A 24207-nucleotide genomic window follows, 5' to 3' on the forward strand; every position below is an offset into this window, starting at 1 on the left:
ATGAGGATTTATCAGAGTGCTCTGAGCCCTGTGGCCTGTGTGCTTCTCATCTGCACTGAGCACCCCTGCCCCGATGTGGTGCCTTCTGCCTCCTTGCTGAGCCTCCTGGTGCCACTGCTTTGGATGGTGGTGACTGGGGAGGAGAAGCATTTCAAAACAGACTCACAGAGTCACCGTGCCTTGCAGATCCTCATCCTTCCCACATCTTTGAGGGGAGAACCCCCATGCTGCAAACTAAGAGTGCTTGGGCTCCATGCTGAGCAAAGGGATGCGGTGCTGTGCATGGGATTGCAGCAGTTCCGTGCAAGTGACTTGCAGATGCTGCTGCTTCTGCAAACAGAACAGTTCTGTGCTATTCTATGTGAGAACAGAGGATTTCTGAGCCTGCTTCCCACGCTGCTCCCTGCCCTGCACTTGGTGCTTTGGTGTTCACTGGGACCTTCACACCAGGGACTCCCTGCAGAGGGCTCCAGCACTGCAGCTCTGTCCCTGTGTTCCCAAGGGCGTGCATTCACCCTTACTCATGTGATGTGCACTGCTGCAGGCACCTTGCAACAGAGAGGCTGTGTGGTGTGAAGTACATGCACCTTGCAGCAGAGGTTCTGTGTGATGTGCAATGCATGCACCTTGCAGCAGAGGTTCTGTGTGATGTGCAATGCATGCAACTGACTCTGCAGGGCTCATGTAGCGTGCATTGCATGCACCTTGCTCTGGAAGTCTCACGTGATGTGCACTGCATGCTCCTTGCACCGGCCATCCTCACATGATGTGCGCTGCACGCACTTTGCTCCACAGCGGTGAGCGCGTCCCTGCACACACCTTGCACTAAGACATCTATTTTTATTAAAGCAACGAAGGGATCTCAGCTGCATTTGCAAACGGGGTTTCCAGGAAGCCAAGAAACAGCAAGCAGAAAGAAACTTTTAATGAAACCCACGAACCGCGCACCGCTTCACTCCCGGATCACCGCCGGGGTCGCCGCGCGCACGGAGCAGCCGCGCCCCCCGCCCCTCCCCGCCGCGGGACGGCGCATGCGCAGCAGGGCGGCAGGGAGGCGGTGAGGCGGGCGGGCGGCGCGGCCCCGCGGCGAGGGGGGTTGGGGGGGGTCCGGCCCGGAGGGATGACGGCCGAGCTGCAGGCCGCGAGCGGCGGCCTCGAGGCGGTGAGCGGGCGGCGGAGGGGGGAGGCGGGGCGAGGCGGCCCACAGGGGTGTCGGAGTGGGGCGGGAGGAGCGGCCCGAGGCCGGGCGGGTGGGTGGGGGGGGCTGCGGGATGAGCTGCGGCGTGAGCACGGCGGTGTGCGGGGCCGTGAGCGGGGATACAGCGTGCATGGGGACACAGCGTGCACGGGGACAGCAAACATGCAGTGTGCACGGGGGGCACAGCACGCGTAGGGGTACGACATGCGCGGGGACACGGCACACACAGCATGCATAGGGACACAGCACGCAGTTGCCCGTGTGCTGTGTCTCTATGCTGTATCCCTGTGCATGCTGTGTGTGCTGTATCCCCATGCACGTTGCCTGTGTGCTGTGTGTCTCTGCACGCTGCATCCCCGTGTATGCTGTGGGATACAGCATAGGGATACAGCATGCCCAGGGACACAGCACACAGGCAACGTGCATGGGGGGGATACAGTACACACAGTGTGCACAGAGACACAGCATGCATAGAGATACAGCATGCACAGGGACACAGCACACAGAGCATGTATAGAGAAACAGAAAACATGCAGCGTGCACAGGGGCACAGCATGCATAAGGGTTCAACATGCACAGGGGCACAGTATGCATAAGAATTCAGCATGCACAGGGACACAGCACACAGGAATCGTGCTTTGGGATACAGCACACACAGCACGCGTAGGGGTGCAACATGCATAGGGACACAGTGCACACAGACACAGCATACACAGGGACACAGCAAACGTGCAGCTTGCATGGGGACACAGCACACACAGCATGCGCAGGCACGCAGCGTGCATAAGGATTCAGCAGGGACACAGCATGCATCGGGACACAGTGCACACACAGTGCACAGGGACACAGCACACAGGCAACATGCCTGCAGAGTACACAGCATGCACAGGGATGTAGCACACACACAGCATGCATAGGCTCACAGAGTGCACACGGACAGAGCACACAGGCAGCATGCACAGGGACACAACACATGTAGTATGCACGGGGATACAGCATGCACAGGGAAGCAGCTCATACACAGCTTGCACTGGGATGCACTGTGCACAGGGACAAAGTGTGCACAGGGGCACAGCACGCATGCAGCTTGCACAGGGATAGAGAATGTACGGGGATACAGGAGGCAGAGGGACACAGCAAGGGCACAGCGTGCACAGGGCTGCAGCATGCAGAGGTTTGCGGTGTGCACAGGGACGTGGGCTCATTCTTTGGGCACATTTGAGCCCTTCAGGAGCTTTTCTCAGGTGCAGCAGGAGGCATGGATCGTTGTGTGTTTTGCACAGGTGCTGGTGTGGCAGTGGGAAGCTGTGGGTCTGTAAAAGGTTCTATTTCAGCAGTGCAGGTGCTGCTGTTGCTGCAGGGTTGGAGGCCTCTTCACATCCATTTTCCCACTTGGATATAAAGCATGGCTGAGCTGCTGTGGCTGAAGGTCATGGGCTCCCATCTGCCCTGCCCACTGCTGCTCCTGGTTCCCCTTGAACTCATGCTCCACGTTTGCATCTGTCCCTGCTCTGAGTTTCTCCTCCAAACCAACCACTGTTGTGTGCTGTGATTCGTAGGGTATGAAAGAAAACAGCAGAGCTGCTGCTGTTATCGCTCGTTAGCTGGCCTTCTAATTATTATCTCCATTCCCTCCCTACTTCCCAGCCACTTTTCAGGTTTGTCTGTAGTTTCCAGACTCTAACATCAATAGCACTGCTGTTGTGACTGCTGTTTCTTTGCTTTTCTTTTGCTCTTGGAATTGCAGCTGGCATTAAGCTACTGCTGCTGTTCTGAGCCCTAATGGCTGGTTTGACTTAAAGGACAACAGAGCATAACCCCAAAAAGCATCCAGACAGACCAAAACCAAAACTGTTCCCTTCCAGACTTCACAAATTAGAGGTGCAGAGTGTGATTCCCAGCCTCAGTGTGCTGCACAGTTCAGCCTTCTGCTGTTGATACACGTGTTTCTTATGAATGAAACTGGCCTGCATATCATTTATTAGGTGGTGATGTGGAGCTGTGGGCTGGTAATTAGTTCTTCTGTTTCCTGCTGCCTCTGTGAGTTCTTCTTTTGGTGAAGAAGGAAAGGCCCCAAAAAAATCACGCCCTGTCCTCCTCTGGATTGCACTGTTGTGATGTGGTTTTGCAATGTGGGTTCTTCTCCAGTGGAAAGATGTGCCCTGCAGCATTAGGTGGTGTTAGGCAACCAGAATACAGCGTGGAGGTGGGAAATTAACAGCGGGGTGTAATTGGTGTGCTGTGAGTATTCCTGTCCTGAGGCTGTTGTGCAGTTCTCATGGTGCTGAGCTGGAGCACCCCAGGGTGGGGGTGTGCATGCAGACACAGGGAGCCCTTAAAAAGTGCAGAGCTTTGGGGAAGTTGACTTCTGTAGCATTGGACACTGATCTGGTTCTAATGACCTTGAGTGCATTCCTCAGCTTTGTTACCTTCTGGGCAATGATATCTGTCACTGCTCTGTAGCTGAGGCCAGTGAGTCCCTCCCTGGGCACTTTGTGTGGCCAAACCAAGGCTGCTTTTTACTTGACCACCTCCTAAAGCCTATAAAAGCTTAGAGAAATCTGTTAAGAAAACAATTAGAGACATTTTCTCAGGTAAGAACGCATTGCTGGCTGTGCGAGGACCTGCCCAAGCCTGGAGCTCCATGGGGTGGGGAAGAAAAGCAGTGGAAACCTCTTGGGCCCTTCTTCTGTCACCTCATTGTGAGTGAGAGGTGACGTGCACAAGTGGCATGTGCAGCCAGGCTTAAAATAGCCCCCAGCAGCCCACGGGGAGCCTTATATGTCCTGCTGCACATGCTGGGCTTGGGGAGAGGGCTGCCAGGGCCTGCCAGCATGCTCCTGAGCATGCAACAGGTTGAAAGCTAGCCTGGAAATAGCAGAAACTAAGAGTGGTGTTCAGACTGACGTTGGCAGTACTGTCTGGCACATGTGAGTGAGTTTTCATGTCCACCTGTCAGTGGAAAGGAAAGAGAACAAATGCTCCGTTGAGAGGCTGGCAGATGTTTCAGGGATGGGTTGATGTCGTCTTGGTCACCTTTTAACAGGAGCCTTTCTTTGTTTCTTGACTGCAGGATTACCAGGTTTTAAACAAGATGAAAGAGATAACAGGAATTCAGGATGCAGATTTCCTTCACGCTGCTCTCAAGGTTTGTATGTGCTGTCACTGCCCTTTGGAAAGAAGGCTGCTGGTGTCCCCAAAATCAAGCAAGTTCAGGTTCTCCCAAAGCATAACTCAGGGTTGGTGTGTGCTGGTGTTTTTATGGGCTGATAAGAAGGTAGGAAAGGCACTGTGTGGCCTGTGATGGCAATGCAGCGTGTTCTGATATTGGAAATTGTAATGTTAAATGGGTTGCAATGACATCAGTGCAGAATCATCACTCACCATTGCCCTGAGATGTATGGGCAAGAGCTGAGTTGCGTTGTTTGTATGCACAGAGAGTTGCTTTTGAAAACTCCCCAGTATTCCATTGGGAAGTAATGCCCACAAAATGTTAACAAACATGGACTGAAAGGAGTTTAACACTTCACTTTGTGGTATAAAATGAGGTAGAAAACGGACATCTTTGAGCTCTTCTTTTGAAGAAGAGCCATGCTTAGCACTCTGCTGTCCTTCAGACAGTCTGTGCTGTGTCGTGTCACCATACCCACACACCATCCATGTAGGCTTTGGTTCCTGGGAGTTTCCCTGTTGCACTTTAATGCACTGCAGAGCAACAGCTACTTGAATCTCTAGCCAGGGAAAAGAAATTAGATAATGGAGTCTATATTGTCCTAGTGATGAAGGCAAAGTGCTTTCCATCAGATAAATTTTAGCCTTTATTGTTTCTGTTTTTAATGCTATTTGTCACCAATAGATAGATAGCTTTCTCCGATGGCCAGAGGAAGCCAAGTTGGAGCCAGTGTGCCCATGTTTGCTACAGATGCATTAAATTTCATACAAATGCAGGTAAATTAACCCTGGAACTATGGATTTTTTCCTTGTCTTTCTGCTAGGCTGCTAAGGGAAACCTGATGGAGGCACTCATCGTCCTCACAGAGGAGCGTGATCAGGAGCCTGTTCAGAACACAGCTGCTGCAGAGCCATCCTCTTGGGAAGGCAGTGCAGTGGGCAAAGAGCCCCCTCAAGGTAAGGGGCCCATCTGCTCACACTGGGTCTCCTGAAGGCTCGTTGTGTCACCCGAGCTGAAAAGGGCCATGTTGTTCCTTCTGCTGGGAATCCCTCCTGTTCCTGTCCTGGCACTGATTTTGTTAGTATGGGGATCTAAACTAGCAGAAAGCACTTTGGTGTTGGTAAGGCTTTCCTAGAACCTGCTCACCTTTGGGTCAGCTAAGTGCCAGTTTAAGGAAGGGGAGCAAGAATGCACATCAGTAGCCTGTGTCAAATAGACGTATTGGGTGGAGCCCCTCTTCAAGCAGCTTTCATGCTTCTGTATGGCTGAAGGGTTTATTCTGACTGTGTTTAGTATTTCTTGATAAAGGAGAGCTGAATCAGAAAAGAAGTGACTTAGTAGTGTTGTAGTCCTGTTTGTCAGTAGCAGGTCGTGCTGCTGAGCTGTATTTGTTCTAAACAACCAGTTGGTTAGCACAGAAAGCCCAGAAGACTCCTAAAGCAGAGAGAGCAGATAGAGAACCAAATTTCCATCAAGGCTTACTTTTCTTTCTATGCTGGCAGAGCAGGTGGATTGAGTTTCCTTTGAAGTATTTTCATGAAAATGTAGAAGGAAATGCTATTTGAACTAGTGGTTAGATTATGCAAAAAATTGTTTCTGTAATTATTACAGTTATTGGCAAAACTAGGCTGGCAGTTTGGTACATTTCTATTAACTGAAACTTCCCCAAGCGAATTTGCCTCTGGACACATTGGTGATGCCAAAGATCTGTGCTGGGAGCTTAGAGGTAACACCTAGAGCAGTGCAGCTGCACTTTGTTCTATTGTCTGAGGCTTCTGTCTGTTCCAGAACTGCTTATTTTCCTTTCCCCTTTCCTCTGTAGCCAGTAAATGAAGTGGCTCAGTTAGCTGAGCATCCTGAAACAACTGAAGGAAGCTGACTGTATGTAAATGTGCAGATTGTATTAAATGAAAACCCTTTATTTCTTAAAACAGTGTCAGTTATCACCACTGGTGTCAAGGCATAGCAAATACAAGCAGCAGCTGGTGTTCCTGATTCATTATTTCAACAGGTTTGGAGCGTTCCCATGAGCTCTGAATTGGGGTGTGAGGAAATCTGGCCTTTACGTGGCTGCATGATCCTAATCAAGTGCACTTAATGGGAGCTTTGATTTTACAGTGTGATCCAAGCTAACAGAATTTGTATTTAATTTTTTTTTTTTTTTTTTTTTGCTAGAAAATCTTTCTTTTATCATGTCAAAAAAAATCACACTGGCGAAGTGCAATGTTTTGTAGAAGTTCTTTTTAGAGAAAACGTTTCCCTGCTCGTGATGGAAGACTGATCAGAATGCTGTCCTGCCTCCAGGTGGTGCTGCATTTGACCCAGAAAAGAAAGGAGACATCCACTCAGCTGTTGCCTACAGACAGCTGGAATCACCAAAAGCTCATGCTGCTGAGAGGTTGGTGGAGCTGTGGGTTCAGAGCTGAAACATTTTAGGAATTGGATGGGATTTATGTTGTCTGTAGTGCCAGGTATTGCCTGACAGCTCTGTGCTGGCATCCTGCCCGTGGCTGGGCTGCATTGCCAAGGGAATCTTTGTGAGGTGGGATTTCTCACTGTCCTTCCTGTCTTGTGACAGACCACAGGAGGTCCATTCTCCTGAGAACAAAAATCGCTCCAAAAGGAAACGCTGTGAAGTCTGGGGAGAGAACTCCAAACAGAGCGACTGGAAAAGAGTGGGAGATTGGCCTGTTGGGATGAAGAACATTGGCAACACGTGCTGGTTTAGTGCTGTCATACAGGTAACGTGGTGGAGAGGTTCTTTTGTCACTGCTGCAGCCATGGAGACAAAATGTCAGTTAGAATTTAGCATTTAAGAGGGAGTGCTGACATGTAAGTGAGTGGATGTGCCTATCCTCAGAGATAAAAAAAAGATCTCTTTTTTATTCAACATAATTAAGATTTCCTCTGAGCGTGTGCCAAAAAGAGCATTTAAGTGGAGACTTTGCATCACAAGATACGGATGCATGCAGTCTGTGTGCATGTATGCAGTTGGGTTTTTTTGGTGCACTGATGTACAAGTGCTTACTGAATGACAGAAACTTGATTGGAACTGATGATGTAATTATACTGGTGTTATTGTTAGCTCCATAATACATGGGGTATCAGGTTCTGCTTAATGGGATACAGTGGCACAGACATTGGAACTAATAAGAGCTCGGTGGTGTGTATTATCAGTGATAACCTAAACGAGAAGAGACAACAGTAAATGGAACTGAGCATGTTTGCTTCTTGTAACCATTTTACATCAGCAGATAAATGCTGATCCATTGGCTCCCCATTCTTGAGAGGAGGTGAAGTAGCTGCAGTTGGGCTCCTTTCTCTGTGTCACTTGCTCCTGTGTGCTCTTCCTAATGCTTTTTTCTAAGCCAGTTTTATAGCCCGAGGATGGGAGGTTGAGATCTTTGGGAGGCATCTGTAGGGCTGTGCTGCTCTGCCACTCAGGCTGCTCACTCCGTAAGTGCTGTCTGAGTGACCTGAAGCCAAGGGAGAATGAGGAGTGAACAGAAGAGGCTGTGGAATGCATCAGGCTGAAACGAGTCAGCAATGTGGAGGTGTTGATCAGTATTTCTCTCTCCATTTCTTTCAGTCTCTTTTCCAGCTGCCGCAGTTCCGGAGGTTGGTGCTCAGCTACTCCTTCCCACCAAGTGTCCTTGAGAGCTGTCGGACGCGCACTGTGAGTTTTCATCACATAAAGTTATGGTTTCCCTCCTGTGCTGTCCTGCTTTGCTATTTCTTTGAGCACATTACATTGGGAACAGGCTATCCCACACCTCTATCCATATGTTAATGACTTCTAAGCCATCTAGCTGCTTTAGGTTTTTTAAAGAGAGAATCACTAGAAAGAAGAACAAACAAACAGAGTGATTCTCATAAAGCTTTCCTCTGAGCAAGGGGCAGGAGAAACCTGCCACATACAGCTTATTTGGCAGCTCCAGGTTGTTATTTTGTTTGTATTCCCATAGAAGAACTGGTGTTTGAGTCAGCAATTGAGTGTAGTGTTTTCGCACAGAGGGTGGTGAGGCACAGAAACAGGTTGCACAAGGAGGCTGTGGATGCCCCATCCAGGCTGGATGTGGCTCTGGGCAGCCTGGGCTGCTGGTTGGTGACCCTGCACACAGCAGGGGTTGGAACCAGATGATCATTGAGGTCCTCTTCAACCCAGGGCATTTTGTGATTCTATGAGTCAGTGTGAGGGTGCATCCAACCCCAGTGCCTTCTGAGAAAGGTCAGCAGAAGGTGCTTACAAAAGAAATGTGATACATAGAATTATCTTCTGCTTGTTATGCTGTTCTGTTCTCCCGTTTAGGAGACTTTGGTGTACTTGCTTTTGTGTGTGCTCTTAGTAAAAACAGCCCAATGCTCAGACAGAATAAGCTGATAAGCTCACTGGGTTTTTGCTTTATGTTTTAGCCCTTTGGGCACCTCAAAGTTATTTTTTTCCTCCCATGCATCCCTTGGAAGATCACATTGCTTCTCAGCAACACCACATGTCCTTCTGCTTTTATCCTTTTTCATGTCAGCTCTTCCCATGGTTGTTAGCTTGGCTGTTAAGGTGTGTGCACGTGGTGTTCTGCAGCTCCTGGTTTACAGTGCAGGGAGGGTTTGTCTTCTTTTTGTGTTGCAGGGAAAAAGAAACATTGCATTCATGCAAGAACTCCAATGTCTGTTTGCTTTAATGCTGGGAACACGTCGGAAGTTTGTGGACCCTTCTGCAGCACTGGAACTTTTAAGGGATGCTTTTAAATCAACCGAGGAACAGCAGGTAAAACCACGTTAGAGAGCCTTTCCTCAAACCAGCACTTGATAACAGAGAAATCCTGTGTGGTTTCATCCTCTTGTTTCCAGAGGTCTCTTGATGTGCTTGGCAGCAGGCAGACAGCTGGCTCTGGGTTGTGTGGGTACAAGCTTGGTCACTGAGCAGCCAACACAATGCTGCTGTGCCCCATGCCAGCTGGGTGGTTCATTTCCTCTTACCTGCACGTGAACAGGATGTTCATTACTGGTGAAACTGGGGTTTCAAGAAGGTTCAAGCCCTTCTTTCAGGTGGATGGTACCAACTGGATTTTATTAGAGCTGGTTTGTGAGACCAGCAGTGTGAAACCACTTTCTGCTCTGTGTGTTTGACCTTCGACTTCTGTCTCTCTTGCAGCAAGATGTGAGCGAGTTTACACACAAACTGCTGGATTGGCTGGAAGATGCATTCCAGCTCACTGTGAATGTCAAGTGAGTTTTTTAAGATACCAGGAGTTTGGCCTGTCACTGAGGAGAAACAGATTTTAGATGTGACTGCTTAGCATAGGAGAAGGCTTTGAGGAAACACTGTCCATGTCTGAGAAAAACTTGCTTGCTGGCTGATGGCAATCCCCTTCAGCCTGAAGTATACTTATAAAGTGTTGGATCTACGTTTCTTGCCTAAGTGTAGGACTGTATTCATGGCCAGTATGGCCTGCAGAGCACACCAGCTCTGGGGGAGCTCTACAGATTGGTGTAAACAAATGGAGGTGTCCTTATGGAGCCGTGTTTCCATGGGACAATGCCTGCATGTCATTTTCTTTCTTGCCAATGTAAGAATTATAGTGTGCTTTTGAGTATGAGAACAGATGACAAGCTTCTCCTGTGTTCTGTGCTGTGATAAAAATGCTGCTTTTGATCATAGAATGATTTCCAAGCTGAGGGTTGGATGATGAATTTGGGCTTTTTTTTTTTGTGACCTGCAGATGAATTCTGTGCTTTTTCTTTCTGAAACAGAAGCCCTGGGGACAAATCTGAAAATCCAATGGTCCAACTTTTCTATGGGACTTTCTTGACTGAGGGTGTCCACGAGGGTGAGTGAAGGTTTTGGTAGACCCGCTTTTTAAGTCCTTTGGGTGCTTTGACGTACGGCACATCAGTCCTGATGCATGGTTTTGTTGCACACTCTTGTTGGAATTGCCTGGATTTTCAGTGTTTTACAGTAAACCTGCCAATAGTCTTCTTTCCTTATAGAATTGTCTTTAACATTTATATAACGTGACTTCTGAAAACCTTTAATTCTCATAAGTGCTCATGTATTTGAAAGCACTCGTTTGGGAGGAGGCTTGCCCTGAGAGACGTGCATGGAGAGCTATGAGCACTTCATGTCGTGCACCTAACCCGGTGTTTGCAACAACCTCTTGTGTTAATCGGAGTTTTTTTGCTCACTGAAGTTAGTTCATGGGTTTTGTATCGTTTTCATCATTCAGGCAATACTTTTTCCAAGATCGAAACCTTTGGTCAGTATCCCCTTCAGGTAAATGGTTATCGAAACTTGAATGAGTGCTTGGAAGGAGCCATGGTGGAGGGAGAGATGGATGAGGAGACAGCAACTCAGTCAGTGAAATATGTACAGGAGGTTAGTTGGAAGTTTTGTTGTTGAGCTTTCGGTTGCTTTCTAAAGAACAACTCACTGTGTAGCACAGGTGTGTGTCAGTGTAGTGTGCTGACTGCACATGGCAATTACAACCAGTCTCTCACTGAATACAACGACGTTTTCTGGCTGCCTGGGGTCTCACGTCGCTGCACGTCAGCGGTGAGATGCTGAGTCTGCTTGTGTGTAAAGGTGTGTTGTCCTGTATAACCAATTCAAGGGGTTTGTGTTAAAATAAAAAGGTGAACGTATGCTTCTGATGCAAGTGTGATAAAGTCTCTCTCTTTCTGTTGAAGCCTACCTGTACCTGAGTAGGGGGAGAACCACTGCCTCCTTATTTTCGGAGGGTAAAAGTACAGTGCTTATCTCTATGGTATGCCATTTGGAATTTGTATCTTTCTCCCTATTACAGTGTGTGTTCTTCTTCTCATTTTCACTCTTCTGACTGTGCTGATTTATTTAATTTACCTTTTCTTTGTTTTTTTTTTTCTTCTTTAAACCCACAAATCACAAATCAGTCATAAACTACTTGTAAATGCAGCAAAGTAGAAAGCTAAGATGTGTCATTGCATTCAGCATCCTGTGTGTATTAAGAGCAGCTGAAGGTTGTTTTGAGAAAAGCACAGAGGTGTCTGGCTTAGAAGGGACTGAGAAAAGTATTTTTATTCTGTGGAAACGTGGAAAATGTGCTGTTACTTCCTAGGAAGGCTGCATGATAGGGGGCATAGAGGAGAAGGTGCATTTTGTTGTGTGAGTGAGTGCATCAAAGCGTCAGTGGGGTTAACTAGAACTTACTTTTCCCTAAGTAATAGGTGTAAAATCTTCCCTTCTCTGTTTTTATGTTGCCTTGTTCTGAAGGTGAGGCTTCCCCTCTGCTAGCCGCTTTAAAAAGCGTTTCAAAAACCCAGTTCACCTCCACTGTAAATATCTTAGATCTAAAATATGCTGTGGCACTTGGGTGTGGGGCAGATTCGCTATGGCAGGACGTGAGACATGAATCATGCAAAGGAAAATGCATGAGTGTGTTCACAAGGAATGTGGCAGGGAATGGTGTGCACAGTGCTGTGTCAGGTAGGTGGGTGCACCTGGGGATGCTTGAAATGCTGTGAGCCCAGAAAGGCAGAGGAAGGAGAAATTCAACCACGAATCTTTCTTTCTGTGTGGCTCTTTGCAACAGTCTATTAAATGTATGGGAAGTGGATTTCTTGTCTGAATCTCCTCATTTGAACTGTTCATAAGCAGAGAGGATAAGGAATAAGGCGCTGCTTGAGGACTCCTGTCTTGTTACTCATCATTGCATGTGATGTATGTTGGAGAATGGCTATCTGTTGGAGGCTCTGACATGCAGAATTGATGCAGTGTCTGTAAGTTTTGTAAACCTCAGTTAGCAAGCTGTGGATTTGGATGTGTCAGGCAATGAAAATGAACTTTCTGAAAGCAGTTTGGAGGCTGCTTAGTGGTAGAAACATAAGATGCAAACAGAAAACCTAATCTCATGTAGTGCAGTTTTCTGCCTAGTCACTCCATGCACACAACATACATCCAGTATTGACAGACAGATGTTTAGGATGGGTCTGAGATGTGATGCTGAGCAGTCATCTTAAAACAGGTCCCCTCGGGGGCGTTTCTGCTTCTGTTGCAGCGCTGGTTCACCAAACTCCCTCCAGTGCTGACCTTTGAACTCTCCCGATTTGAGTTCAACCAATCCCTGGGACAGCCAGAGAAAATCCACACCAAGCTGGAATTCCCTCAGACCATTTATATGGACAGGTGAGTTACTGTTTTGTACAGCATGTTGAAAGCTGGTGAGCAAGGATGGATTCTGAAGTGCTCATGGAAGACCACGGATCTGAGAAGTAAATAGATTCCCCATGGTGAGGCTCTGCATTGTCTGTTCAGGTACCTCTACTGCAGCAAAGAGCTCATTCAGACTAAGAGAGAAGAAATGAAGAAATTGAAGGAGAAAATGCTGGTTCTGCAACAGAAACTGGAAAGGTGAGCAGTCAGCTACAGCTTTACTCTTGTGTGGGAGTTTGGAAATGGTTTCTCTTAAACAGCAAGACAGAAGTGAGCACTGGAATCCTAGAATCACAGAATGCCCTGGGTTGAAGAGGACCTCAATGATCATCTGGTTCCAACCCCTGCTGTGTGTAGGGTCACCAGCCAGCAGACCAGGCTGCCAAGAGCCACATGCAGCCTGGCCTTGAATGCCTGCAGGGATGGGGCATCCACAGCCTCCTTGGGCAACCTGTAAGGAAGGTGGAGTGTTGGGTCCCTGCGTGGCGTTGTGCTGGTCTGGCTGGGATGGAGCTTTTGTCCTTCCTAGCAACTGGCTGTGCTGTGTTTTGGGTCTCTGACCAAAGAGCAGCTGATGGCATGCCAATGTTTTGACCACTGCAGGGCACCAAGGCTTCCTCTCTTTCCCTTTGCTCATGAGGGTGTGCAAGATGTGCTTCTCCTTGGAGGAAATGTGAGGCTTGGAGAGAGGTTTTTGCAGCACGAGGCTCCTCTTGTCGCTGCAAAGCCTTCAGAACAGCAGAAGAGCTGCATGCCTGTGGGACACGAGTGTGTGTGCATGGGCACCACGTGGTTGCAGGGTCCAAGTTTTTGTGTTTTGAACCAAGTCTGGATATGTTGTTACAGTGGAGCTGTGTTATTGGGGTTTCATTCCTTGGTTTTTTGTTTGTACACGTAGGAAATGGTATGTGCAAGGATTAACTTGCCTTAGGTAAGTAATGAGTTATTCCACCTTCACACAAAGTGAAGGAATATTTTGGTACTAAGGCTATCTGTCAAAAAAGAAGCAGCGCTGGCTTTTATTATATGAATAGAAATTGTTGAGAAATATATCAGTAGTGCATGGTGGGATCCCAGAATGGCAGCTTTAGGAATGTTCCGTGAGGAAATGTGTCCTGGGGTTATCTGGTACCGTATTTATTTCCCAAACAGGCATAAATAAGGGGTGTCAGAACCAGATACGTAGTTGCCTGTTTGTCTCAGGTTGAGCCAAACAGCTCTATTCCTTCATGAATGGAATGTTTTGCTCTGGCATTGCAGGTACATGAAGTACGGCTCTGGCCCAGCACGCTTCCCACTGCCTGACATGCTGCAATACGTTCTGGAGTTCATCACTACAAAGCCTGCTGGTGCTGTGTCCTCTGCATGTGTATCTTCTACTGAGGACTCTCAGGTGCTGGACAGGCAGTCCCAGGGCGAGTCGCTCATTCTGGGCACACCTTCACAGCCTGACAGGTTGGTAAATGGAAATAAGAACCATTTGTTGGAGAATATGTGAACTTTCATCTAAGTGCTACTGGTTTGAGTTCTGAAAGTCAATTACTGATGTGGGTAGTTGTGATATATGAGCAGTTAGTGGCTACTTTTCATTTAGTTTGGTCTATCACTGCAAGTAGTCTGCTGGTTTTTCTGGTTGCTTCGTTTTATTTTTCCTTTTCCAGCAGTGTTGCCATATTCCTATGGATGAGCAATGATCCTGAGTTGAATTATGTACCTTTTCCTATTTTTTCTCTTTCATTAACTGTCACATTCCTTCAGTATTGGATGATCACGAGCCTGCTCAGCATACTTGGCTTACACTTGGCTTTTGCTTTGCAGCATGCTGGATGGAAAGGATGGTAAGCCTGAAGATGAAGCTGTCCTATTGGCAAATTCTTCAACACAGCAACAACTGAGCACACCTCTGCAGCCTTCTGCTCCACCAGCAGAGATGTTGGACTGCCCTGCTCCTCACATGGTTTCTGAGGAAGAGATGAACCTGGTTACAGCATGTTTGCAGCGATGGAGGAGTGAGATTGAGCAAGATGTGCGAGGTCGGCCCTAAATGTTGGTTGTGATTTTTGTGTTTATTGCCAGCCCGAATCCCCCTCTGTTGCTTTGGCTGAATGCATCCTGAGCTGTGCCCTCAGGTCTTTCTGCTCATCTGAAAATGACTCTTTTGTATGTTTTGAGGTAGATGGTAAATCCACCGGGCTTAGATCTACCATCAAATACTCATGTATTGCTTTCAGCCCTGCTGTTCAGTGCATTCAGTTGTTACTGTCTGGCTTCAAGCTTTCTTGGCATTTCTAGGTATGTTTTTAATTCGTGGTGTCCTTGGCAGATCTGAAGGAGTCCATTGCCAGAGTCAGCCTGTCCATTGATGAAATGTACAGTGACCCTCACCTCCAGCAGGTAGGAGATGCCACTTCATGCAGTCAGTATTGGACAGATGATGCTGATACTGGGTCTTGTTAGTTGTCAGTTCAAGTTACCCACTTTGCTGTATTTTGAAAAGATCCCAGTGTTACAATAAATCACATTTTTTTAAAAGCAAATCCTAATGTTGCTGTTTCACTTAAAAGCCAGCTCTTACTCATCAGTAAATGGAATGTATGAATCAGTTCTAGCACCAAAGCAATGGCTGCGAATGTATTTTACAACTTCTTCATGAAGATCAGACAACTTCCTTTACTGAAAGTGAGTCTGACAGCTCTGTCCATGTGAACTTGCAGGTTCCCTATCACTTGCACGCTGTCTTGGTGCATGAAGGGCAAGCAAATGCTGGTCACTACTGGGCCTTCATATATGACCAGCCTCGGAAAAGCTGGCTGAAATACAATGACATCTCAGTGACAGAATCATCGTGGGAAGAGCTGGAGAGAGATTCATTTGGTGGCCTGAGGAATGCCAGTGCTTACTGCCTGATGTACATAAGTGATAAGGCATCCCACGTTGTTGCAGGTAGGGGAACTAAAGCTGTTTTGACTGGTGCATTATGTTCTCCCTAACGTGCATCATTACCAAGTCCCTCAGTGTCTGTGGGGTATAGCATTACCCCTGTCTGCAGATGCAGAAATAGAGCAGCAGGAGGAGGACTGCAGCTTGGGTGCTGACAGGAGAAAGGACCATGTCTGGAACACAGCCAGCTTGTCCTGGTCACATCAGGCTGCAGTGTTTTGGACAGATCAGTGTAATCTCTGGATTTGCTGCCACATATTCAGCCCTCTTGTTGTAGGAGCTGGCCAGGCAGCAAGCAGATGCTTAGGAGGCAGTTCACCCAATATGCCCATGAAGTAGTTTGTTCTTTTCTGAGTCTCTAATATAGAAAAAGGGGAAAACTGAAGAGAGAAGTATACTAATACAACACTGTGTATTCAAGCTCTCTTTTTGCCTCCTATCTGGCTTAATCCTTAGTGATATCATCACACTGAATCCACATGGGTCTTTGGTTACACAGCCTTCTCTGTTACATGAGATGAATTATTGGTGATTGTGGCTTAGCCTTGCAAGCCTGTTTGCACTGCCAGCATATAAATAGTTACGTGGATGAATTATTGTGCACATGGCACTATACATGGCCAGCAGCTGTAGAAGAACCTAATAATTTCATGCGTGGTTCATTTTGATGTAATCAATAGCAGCAAACAATAGGGGACTGTTGTTTTGTTCATTGCTAAACATTGCTGATGAGAATTTGGGAGCTGTTCTTTGTGATAGGTCTGTTTCTGGAGTGAACCCACAGATTATTTTTTCTTCTATTTAATACAGTTTCTGTTGCTTTAAAAAAATGCTTTCTTTGACAATGGGTGCACAAGGAAAGATGGCTCTGGTGGAGGGAATTGTCATTTGCTTTGCATGATTGTAAGATTTGTGGTGGGTTTTGTGTTATTTCAGATCTAGAAGTAAAGGGGATTGAAGCCAGCAGGGAATTCATGCTTGGGAGCCTACATGGCTCCCTGCTTTTACGTGATGCTGTAGATAGGATGTCTCAAGCCATACTATGACCATTGGGGCTGCAGGCAGCTTGAGTGCTGCACTCTGCACAGGGGCAGCCTTGGAGTACAGCCACGTTTCTGACCTTCCTCCAGGTGAAGGTGATGGCTCAGAGGTCGGGCAGTTCCAGAAGGAGGTGGAGGCTTTGCCCCCAGAGCTGAGGCGTTACATCCAGGAGGACAACTGGCGGCTGGAGCAGGAGGCAGAGGAGTGGGAGGAAGAGCAGTCCTGCAAGATTCCTTCAACTGCTTCTGAATCTCAAGAGCTCTCTCCTGAGTCGGGGCTAGGTGATGCCGCGTCTGATTTTGCAAGCTGTGCTGAAATTAATGGTCAGAAAGACTGCTGCTGTGGAGCCTTGTTTAATTTCTGGGTATCTAAAGGGCTGTTGAAGTAGCAGAGGTGCTGGTGGGGCTGTGTCCTGCCAATACAAAAGGCTGTTCTACTTTTTTTGCACGTTTTTGTTTCCAGGCTTGTCGACAGAAACGCTGTTTTCCATTCATTTCGTGGCAGTGAGCTAAACTCATTTTGCTTCCAGGCATTTTTTATTAATAGAAATATAGAGTGGAGAATGTTTAAATGCTGCTCTCTCGAGTGGGAAAGCATCATTTAGCAATCCGGCGTGTGCCACAGCCTCTGAAAAGGTTTTGTGATGGAACAGGTTCGTGTGGGATGGATGTAGCAGCTGTTCAGCCATGCACAGAAGTGCTCCAAAACATTTTAGAGCAAGACAGGGAGAGAAGACATAATGGAGAGCAAATGCTCATTATGACCCTGTGTTTTGATGGAACTGAGCAGCAAGCTCACTCCAGACTCAGATGTAGTGTTAAATTAGCATCTTGTATCACGTCGTCTGGCGGTGCAGCAGTTTAAGATGTTAATGAAGCCATTACTTTATCTTGAGCCATCATTCCTAAGAATGTGCACTTCTGGTGGATGGCTCCATCTCATTAAGGGCCGCATAAGCAGGTTTATAACAAGGTGGGTGATAATTTCTAATGGGAGTGATTGTGGAGTGCTGTTGACAGATGAAGAAGTTGCTGTGTGTGCTTAGGAGGTGCAAGAGAGCTGCTTCGCCCTCATGCACTTCTGTTCACCTTTTGCCCTCTGTGCGTTTGGACCAAGCCCTGCAGTTCTGCTGGCTCACACCGTATCTCTGCCCTGACAGATCCATCTGCAGCCCACGAGCAGAGCCTGCGCTCTCTGTCCTCAGAGCACGCCATGATTGCAAAGGAGCAGACTGCCAAAGCTATTGCCAATGCAGCCCATGTCTACGAAAAGAACGGCGTGGAGGCAGCGCTCTGCGAGGTGAGGAACAGCCAGGGAGCAGCCAGCTGCTGTCTGTGTGTTATTCTTCTCAAAGCAGCCCTGGCTTTTTTCATTTCTTTGTGGTTCTGTAGCTGTACCACGTTTATCTCAGCCCCCTTCTGCTTTCCTCTGTTTTGCTTTTGTTTTTCTTTTTTCTTCTCGGCCACAGACAGAGGAGGTAGATCCAATGAAGGCCCAACTGGGAGAAACAGCCTTTACAGTTCAGGCAGAACAACCTCAGGATGCTAAAGAAACAGAGCCTGCTGCCCAAAGTAGCTCACAGATCTCGGAAGTGGAAATCCCCAGTGTGGGGAAGGTTCCTGTTAGATCTGATGCAGATGGATATAATGAGGAGGTACAGCTCCCAGCGCAGGCACTAATTGCTGTCCATCACTAACCTCTAACTTTGTAGTGGTTGATTGCAAGCGTTCCTCACTTGTCTGTCATCGAAAAAGTGCTGTTTTCAAAGTAAATTTTTCCCCCTGTGGAAGTGGTCAGGCCAATTTGTTTAGCAGCTTCTTTCCTAAATGCCGTCAGAGGAGCAGCTCTGTAGAAGCATTCAGTCATTAGATCTGCTCAGTGTTCCTGCAGGTCTTCTTTCTGTATCAGAATTGGTCCTGGATGTATTTACAAACCTCCTTACTGCCCTCAGAGCTTTGTCCCATATATGTCAAAGGGATGGAGCACTCGCAGTGTAACTCACAGTATCCCAGCTCCTGGTTTGTCCAACCTGGTTAACTTCACACACGCCCAGCAGCATTCTAGAAGTTGTCTTTTCACATTCTGGAAGTGGAGTTCACTTATAGGAATATAGAGATAGGTACTGCTTGAGTATGTTTAATGCATGCCTGTATGAACTCAGAACAGTTAATTCCACTGCCACATGCACTGCTCTCTTGTGTTGCTTGGGAAAACTGAATGGGATGCAGAGGGGATATGGCTAGTGGTTTTCATGTTCAAAATTCAAAGTTCTTTCCTCTCTTCACCGTGTTTTCTCTTCTTTTCCTGTCTGTTACTGTTTTCCTCGTTCTTGTTTGTGTTTCTTTTCCTGCTTTCCATGGTAGGTGATGCTGAGTCCAGCCATGCAAGGTGTCATCCTGGCTATTGCAAAAGCCCGCCAGACCTTTGATCGCGATGGGTCTGAAGCGGGGCTCGTTAAGGTATCCTGCTCCTTTGCTTCATTTCCACAAGCATGGAAATCTGTGTTCACAGAATGAAGGATCTGTGCTATGTAGAAAGACATACAAGCAAGTGAAAGGAAAGGTCCATGTAGTTGTTTTTCTAGACAGTGGCTTTTCTGTCCTGCAGTGTGTGTGTGCTTGCATAACGCCATGTCCTCGCATCCCAAGCAAGTCTTGGAGCTTGTAAGAACTGCCTTCTCCCAGAAGGCTATTTGCTGTTTGTACTCCTTTTTCTTTCAGTGTTGGTAATTCTCTTGGTCTGGGTTTAAAAATGAGGTTCTCTTTGTCTTTCAGCATCTGTTGCACGTCCTTGGTGCCGCAGTCAGGAAACAAGCGCTCGTGAAATTTGTTGTGCTCTGGAATGTGCATGCTCATGATACCTTCTCTTGTAAAAGGTGGCTTCATGAAAAGAATGCATGGAATAGGGGAATCTGCAGCAACACAAGCTGCCCAATGTTGGCTCTGGTGTTAGGTTTTACCAGCAGGTAGATTTAATTAAAAATACAGCACGGGGAGAAACCCCCTGTGTTCTCTATCTACAGGAATATAAAGGACAATATGCTCACAGATATAAGATGACTGCAGTTGATTTTTACAACTCTTCAGTTTGCAAGAGGATTACCAAACCTGTTTTATATATCCCACTCTCTCAGGAAGCCATTCAGATACCTGGATGCTTCAGAAAACCGCATGTTTGCTGCATGTGCTTCTGCCTTGGAATGCATCGTTCCCAATGCTCATGGGCTGCTGTTCACCAGCAGAGCACAGCTAAGCAGCAGAGCTAGTTATCCCCTGTGGGCTCCCCATCATTTTGGGGCAGTTCTAAGCACTGCATCAGCCGCTGCAGAATTCAGACTGGTGAAAGGGTGGACGCCTCAGTGTGTGTGCTTTCTTGCCAGGCATTCCACGAGGAGTACTCCAGACTTTATCTCCTTTCCAAAGAGACCCCAACCCCTCAGAACGATGCCCGGTTGCAACACGTCCTCGTTTACTTCCTTCAAAACGATGCTCCCCAGCAGATTGTGGAACGGACCCTCCTCGAGCAGTTTGCAGACAAAAACCTCAGCTATGATGAAAGGTTTGTGCTGTGGGCTCCGTGATGAAGTTTTTCTCATCTGGAAGCAGCTGAGGCCGTCCTTCTCATTTTCTCGTCTCTTCTTATGCGGGGCAGGTCAATTAGCATTATGAAGGTAGCACGAGATAAACTGAAAGAGATCGGTCCTGATGAGGTCAATATGGAGGAGTACAGGGTAAGTGCCACCTTTGGCCTTCTTGCAGTCAGAGCTCATGCTTTCCAAAGCAGTGTGTGGGAAACTGGGAATGTGGTTCAGAGCAGTGCCAGCGCAGAAAGCAGAAGGGAATTAGCTGGACTTTAAGGGATAGAGTGCAGTTGACTGAGTCAATTTGTGGCTTCTGAGAGAATTTTAAACTCTCAAAGGGTCAAATCAAATAGATTTGCGAGTTGTGAAGGAGTGTGAAAAGTGTTGGAGGTGAAACTGACACTGTTTTCTTCCTCAACAGAAATGGCACGAAGACTACAGTCTTTTTCGGAAGGTGTCTGTTTACCTGCTTACAGGGTTGGAGCTGTACCAGAATAGAAAGTAAGTATATTTTAATGGTGACTTTATTCCAGATAAGCTACAGCCTAGAAGTAGAGGCTCTTCTGGAAGAATTACTTCTTTCAGACCTTCTTTCAGCCTTGTGGTAGAGGCCAATATAGTTTATTCCTGACTCGCTGGTTGCCCTTCCTTGAATGCAGAGCCAACCCTGGTTATGCTGAGTACACCAGCTAGCTGTCTGTCCTTAGCATCCCCTCGTCCTTCTCCCAGTGAAGCTGTACAATTGCCATCACTTTTTGGCCCTGTGAACTGCTATACTAAAACTAAACTGTCTTGAATTAGGCATTGTAGTGGGTTTAAGCCCTTTTTGGAGACCCAGAGCTTGCAGGCTCGACAGCTGGCTCTCTTCTTGTAGGTACAAGGAGTCCCTGACCTACCTGATCTATGCCTACCAAAGCAACACCGCTCTGCTGAAGAAGGGAGCCAACAGAGGAGTGAATGAATCACTGATCACCTTGTATAGAAGAAAGTGTCTCTTGGTGTGTAAAGGAGGAGCTCTCGAGCCATTTGGGAGGGTTGTGGAGGGGTGAGAGCAGCCTGGGGATCATCACGGAGATGTAGAATAATTCACTGAAAAAATGTTTGCGGCTCTCGAGGAGATTTGGTAAAGAAGATATGAGAACCAGAATTATGAGTAAGCTATGTATGTGCTGTATATTTATATAACAATTTGTTAATATGTACATAATTACATATGATAAATATATCAGTTTGTTTTCTGAAGTATGATTGCTTTGACTAACAGTAGTTGCTTCTCCAGAACCTAGCAGAGCCCAGCACCTGGTTCTGTTTGACTTTGTGCTGCACAGCTGTCCATGGAAAGGAACTGAGCTCTGTGCCTTTTCTGACAGCATGCTGATTCTCAGAAGACCGTGGTTGCTTCCTAAAGGTCTTTCTCAGATTCTCTCTCCTCTCCTAGAAGCTGAATGAGGTGGCATCGGCTCTATTTGTAAGCTGTGAGGAAGCTCATGTGGCAGAGGGCATTAGCATCCTGAATGAGCTGATCATCCCCTGTATGCACCTCATTAACAACTTTGACATCTCCAGAGAAGACATGGATGCCATCGAGGTCATGAGAAACCGCTGGTGCTCCTATCTGGGACGAGAAGACATGGACGGTAGGGAATGGTGAATGGCCACCTGCATTACCTTATCCATGCTGTTGGTGTGCTCTGAGGGCTGTGTCTAGGTCTTAACTAGAAAGGAACGAAGGGACTGCTTAAAACACCTTCTTAAGATCTTGAAATCAGTATTGTAGCACATTTTTCAGCACATATTTCGGTTCCAGTCCCATTGATTGTATTCTCCTCCTCCTGCAGCGAGCCTGCAGATCAGGCTGGGCGAGCTGCTCCCCCGCCTGCTCGACGGCTCCACGGAGGTGGTGGTGCTGAAGGAGCCCCCAAAGATCCGTCCCAACTCCCCATACGACCTCTGCAGCCGCTTTGCAGCGGTGATGGAGTCCATCCATGACGCCTCGACTGTGACTGTGAAGTAGATGGCAGAGCTGGCGCCTCGGAGTGGCACACTGTGAAGCATCCGTGCGCAGCGTCCTCCCGCCAGGAGGAGTTCAGAGAGGGAAGAGGTGATTTCGTGTTGAGACCTGTGTGCTTTGTAAATAGGAGCGAATGAAAAGCAATATTGCACTTTTGAGATAAGATGTTAAGTGAGAATGCAAAGGACATGAACCACTGTACTAATATGGCACAGTAGGTACCTGGCAGTTCCACCTGGCTTGTTTTCCTAGGACCAGGCCAGGACACTTTTTCTATTGTGGCAACTTTGTACGCTGCCCAGCAAGCACACATCAATGTCATCAACAGAGGAACAGTTTGGAATGTCTGGTGAGCACTATTGGCTGTCGTTGATCCATCAGACACGTTTACATCTTCCTAAATTATTAGCTGCATTATATATTCAGATCTTGCCAAACTTCTGTCTGAGAGGAACAGCAGCGCTCGCTCTGTGTGTTGCGTGCAGTCACGCGTGCAACTTCAGTTAAACAAGCATTTCCCTTTTGTGTTCTAACTGGCAAAAGAAAAGCAGGATTCTTCCTCTGAGAAAGGCAAAATCAAATAATGGCAGTGACAGGAGACAGGACAGAGCTGGAGGTTCTATGGGTGCTGTGGTGTTAGCTGGCTGGTTCAGGGCCTAACCCCCAGAGTGTGTTACCCTCCTGGGTTGGAAAGTGAACTTCCATCGCATCTGTGGTGGATATTCAGTGCTAGATAAGTGATGGTAACTGCAAGGCCTAGAATCAGCCCCTTTTTCTTTTTAATTAACTTCCTGTAAGAAATAAATTATGCCTCGTTTGGAGTTCCTTTTGCGGGCAGCCTATGATTGTGTTTGAACTCTGACAGTTGTTTAAACCAAACATTCTGAGTAGGTGGAAGAGGAAGCCTGTTAGGACTATGCAGTTTTTCTAAAAGTGCAATAAAAGCATTTGTTCTATGTTAGAATGAAAAAGTTCCCTCTGTGTGTTTTTGTGTTGTTTTTTTTTTTCCCTCTGTGTTACACCTTCAGGGCTCCTCTTGGCTTCAGCAGAAAGAAGCGGAAGCAGAGGAAAAGAAATCCATTTGCAAAGCAATGCAGGAATGTCTGTCCTTGAATGCAGCTCCATTGGTAGCTCTGCAGTGCTGTGGTTGACAGCTCCTCTTGGCGTCTGCAATGGCAGTGAAGTGCTTGGGAGCTCAAAGTTCTCTCCTGCTGCTGTTGGGACAGCATGGGGGACTTCTGTATGCTTTGACAGAGGAAGAGTTGAGTGCAGTGATTGTGACCACAGAGTTTCGTTTGCTCTTCAGACCTGACAGCTTCAGCTCAGCCCTGAGAAGGCAGGAATTGCAATGAAATGTACAGCAGTGCCTTAACGTCGTCGTGACACACAGAGCAGCCAGGTCATGCTGTGCCCTGAGGTGAAATATGGCTCATGTGTGCACTGCAGCTCGTCTGGTCTGTGGCTGATGCTTCCATTAGCCAACGCATGCCACAGTGGGAGCACAGGTTGTGATGCATCTGACTGAGCCTCCTCTGTGCTGGTGCCGATCTGAAGGGCTCTTTAACTACAGCTGGGACACTGAGCTGCACTCTGGGTTACAGTTCTGTCTGGTTTTCTGTCTCACCGTTCTCTGTTTCTGCTATTCAGATTGAGCAGTGTGACCAAGGGTTCACGTTCAGTGCTGCTGTAACTGAAGGCCACCAGCCCAGCCCTGCTGTGTCTGCAGATAACGGCGTGCTGGCTGGGAGGGCTGTGCTTCCCTTGGAGCTGCAAGGAGCTCTGCTTCCCCTCCTTTGTCCTATATTCCTGCACATGGTGCTGAGAAAATGCCTCTGCTGGTTATCAGTGCTTGCTGGTTTCTCCTGAAGTCTCCTTTTTCAGATCGCCCTCTGTTAGCTGGTGTTGTTTTTGAGGGAGGGGATCTGATTGCCAAAGCAAGCAGTAGGAAATAGTGCATTCACATTGAGTTAGTAAAGAGGAGGAAAAAATCCATGTTTTCAGCAGCCAAAATCTCTGAGTATTTTCCCCGTTAATTGGGGAAATGAAACATTTAATTGCATATTGAGCTGCTAACGTGGTC

General features: G+C 47.3%; 1 protein-coding gene across 11 annotated transcripts; it reads left to right on the plus strand.

The window, feature by feature from the left end:
* The first annotated feature begins 983 nt into the window (after positions 1 to 983).
* Positions 984 to 23100, plus strand: USP28 (ubiquitin specific peptidase 28). Of its 11 annotated transcripts, none has more exons than XM_052697231.1 (26): positions 984 to 1057; positions 4272 to 4346; positions 5194 to 5326; positions 6675 to 6784; positions 6956 to 7111; positions 7960 to 8046; positions 8998 to 9135; positions 9523 to 9596; positions 10122 to 10198; positions 10595 to 10743; positions 12401 to 12528; positions 12658 to 12753; positions 13816 to 14010; positions 14374 to 14588; positions 14879 to 14949; positions 15270 to 15498; positions 16626 to 16859; positions 17696 to 17835; positions 18005 to 18190; positions 18900 to 18995; positions 19916 to 20094; positions 20188 to 20266; positions 20538 to 20617; positions 20991 to 21114; positions 21555 to 21753; positions 21955 to 23100. In XM_052697231.1, the coding sequence occupies exons 2-26, from the start codon at positions 4293 to 4295 to the stop codon at positions 22128 to 22130; spliced, it is 3405 nt and encodes a 1134-aa protein (XP_052553191.1). In that variant the 5' UTR covers positions 984 to 1057; positions 4272 to 4292; the 3' UTR covers positions 22131 to 23100. The 11 variants fall into 11 exon arrangements, with proteins under 11 accessions (XP_052553191.1, XP_052553186.1, XP_052553187.1 ...); XM_052697226.1 differs by lacking the exon at positions 984 to 1057 and adding an exon at positions 1059 to 1162; XM_052697227.1 differs by lacking the exon at positions 984 to 1057 and adding an exon at positions 1059 to 1162 and having other exon boundaries at positions 21558 to 21753.
* Positions 23101 to 24207: the final 1107 nt, after the last annotated feature.

Source organism: Tympanuchus pallidicinctus, unplaced genomic scaffold, assembly GCF_026119805.1.
Source record: "Tympanuchus pallidicinctus isolate F22 unplaced genomic scaffold, pur_lepc_1.0 scaffold30, whole genome shotgun sequence".
Lineage (NCBI taxonomy): Eukaryota > Metazoa > Chordata > Aves > Galliformes > Phasianidae > Tympanuchus > Tympanuchus pallidicinctus.

Coding starts and splice junctions, on each gene's coding strand:
- USP28 (XM_052697226.1), top strand. CDS start 1,121: ATGACGGCCGAGCTGCAGGCCGCGAGCGGCGGCCTCGAGGCG. Junction 10,744..12,400: donor CAGTGAAATATGTACAGGAG/GTTAGTTGGAAG, acceptor CTTCTGTTGCAG/CGCTGGTTCACCAAACTCCC. Junction 21,754..21,954: donor GGGACGAGAAGACATGGACG/GTAGGGAATGGT, acceptor CTCCTCCTGCAG/CGAGCCTGCAGATCAGGCTG.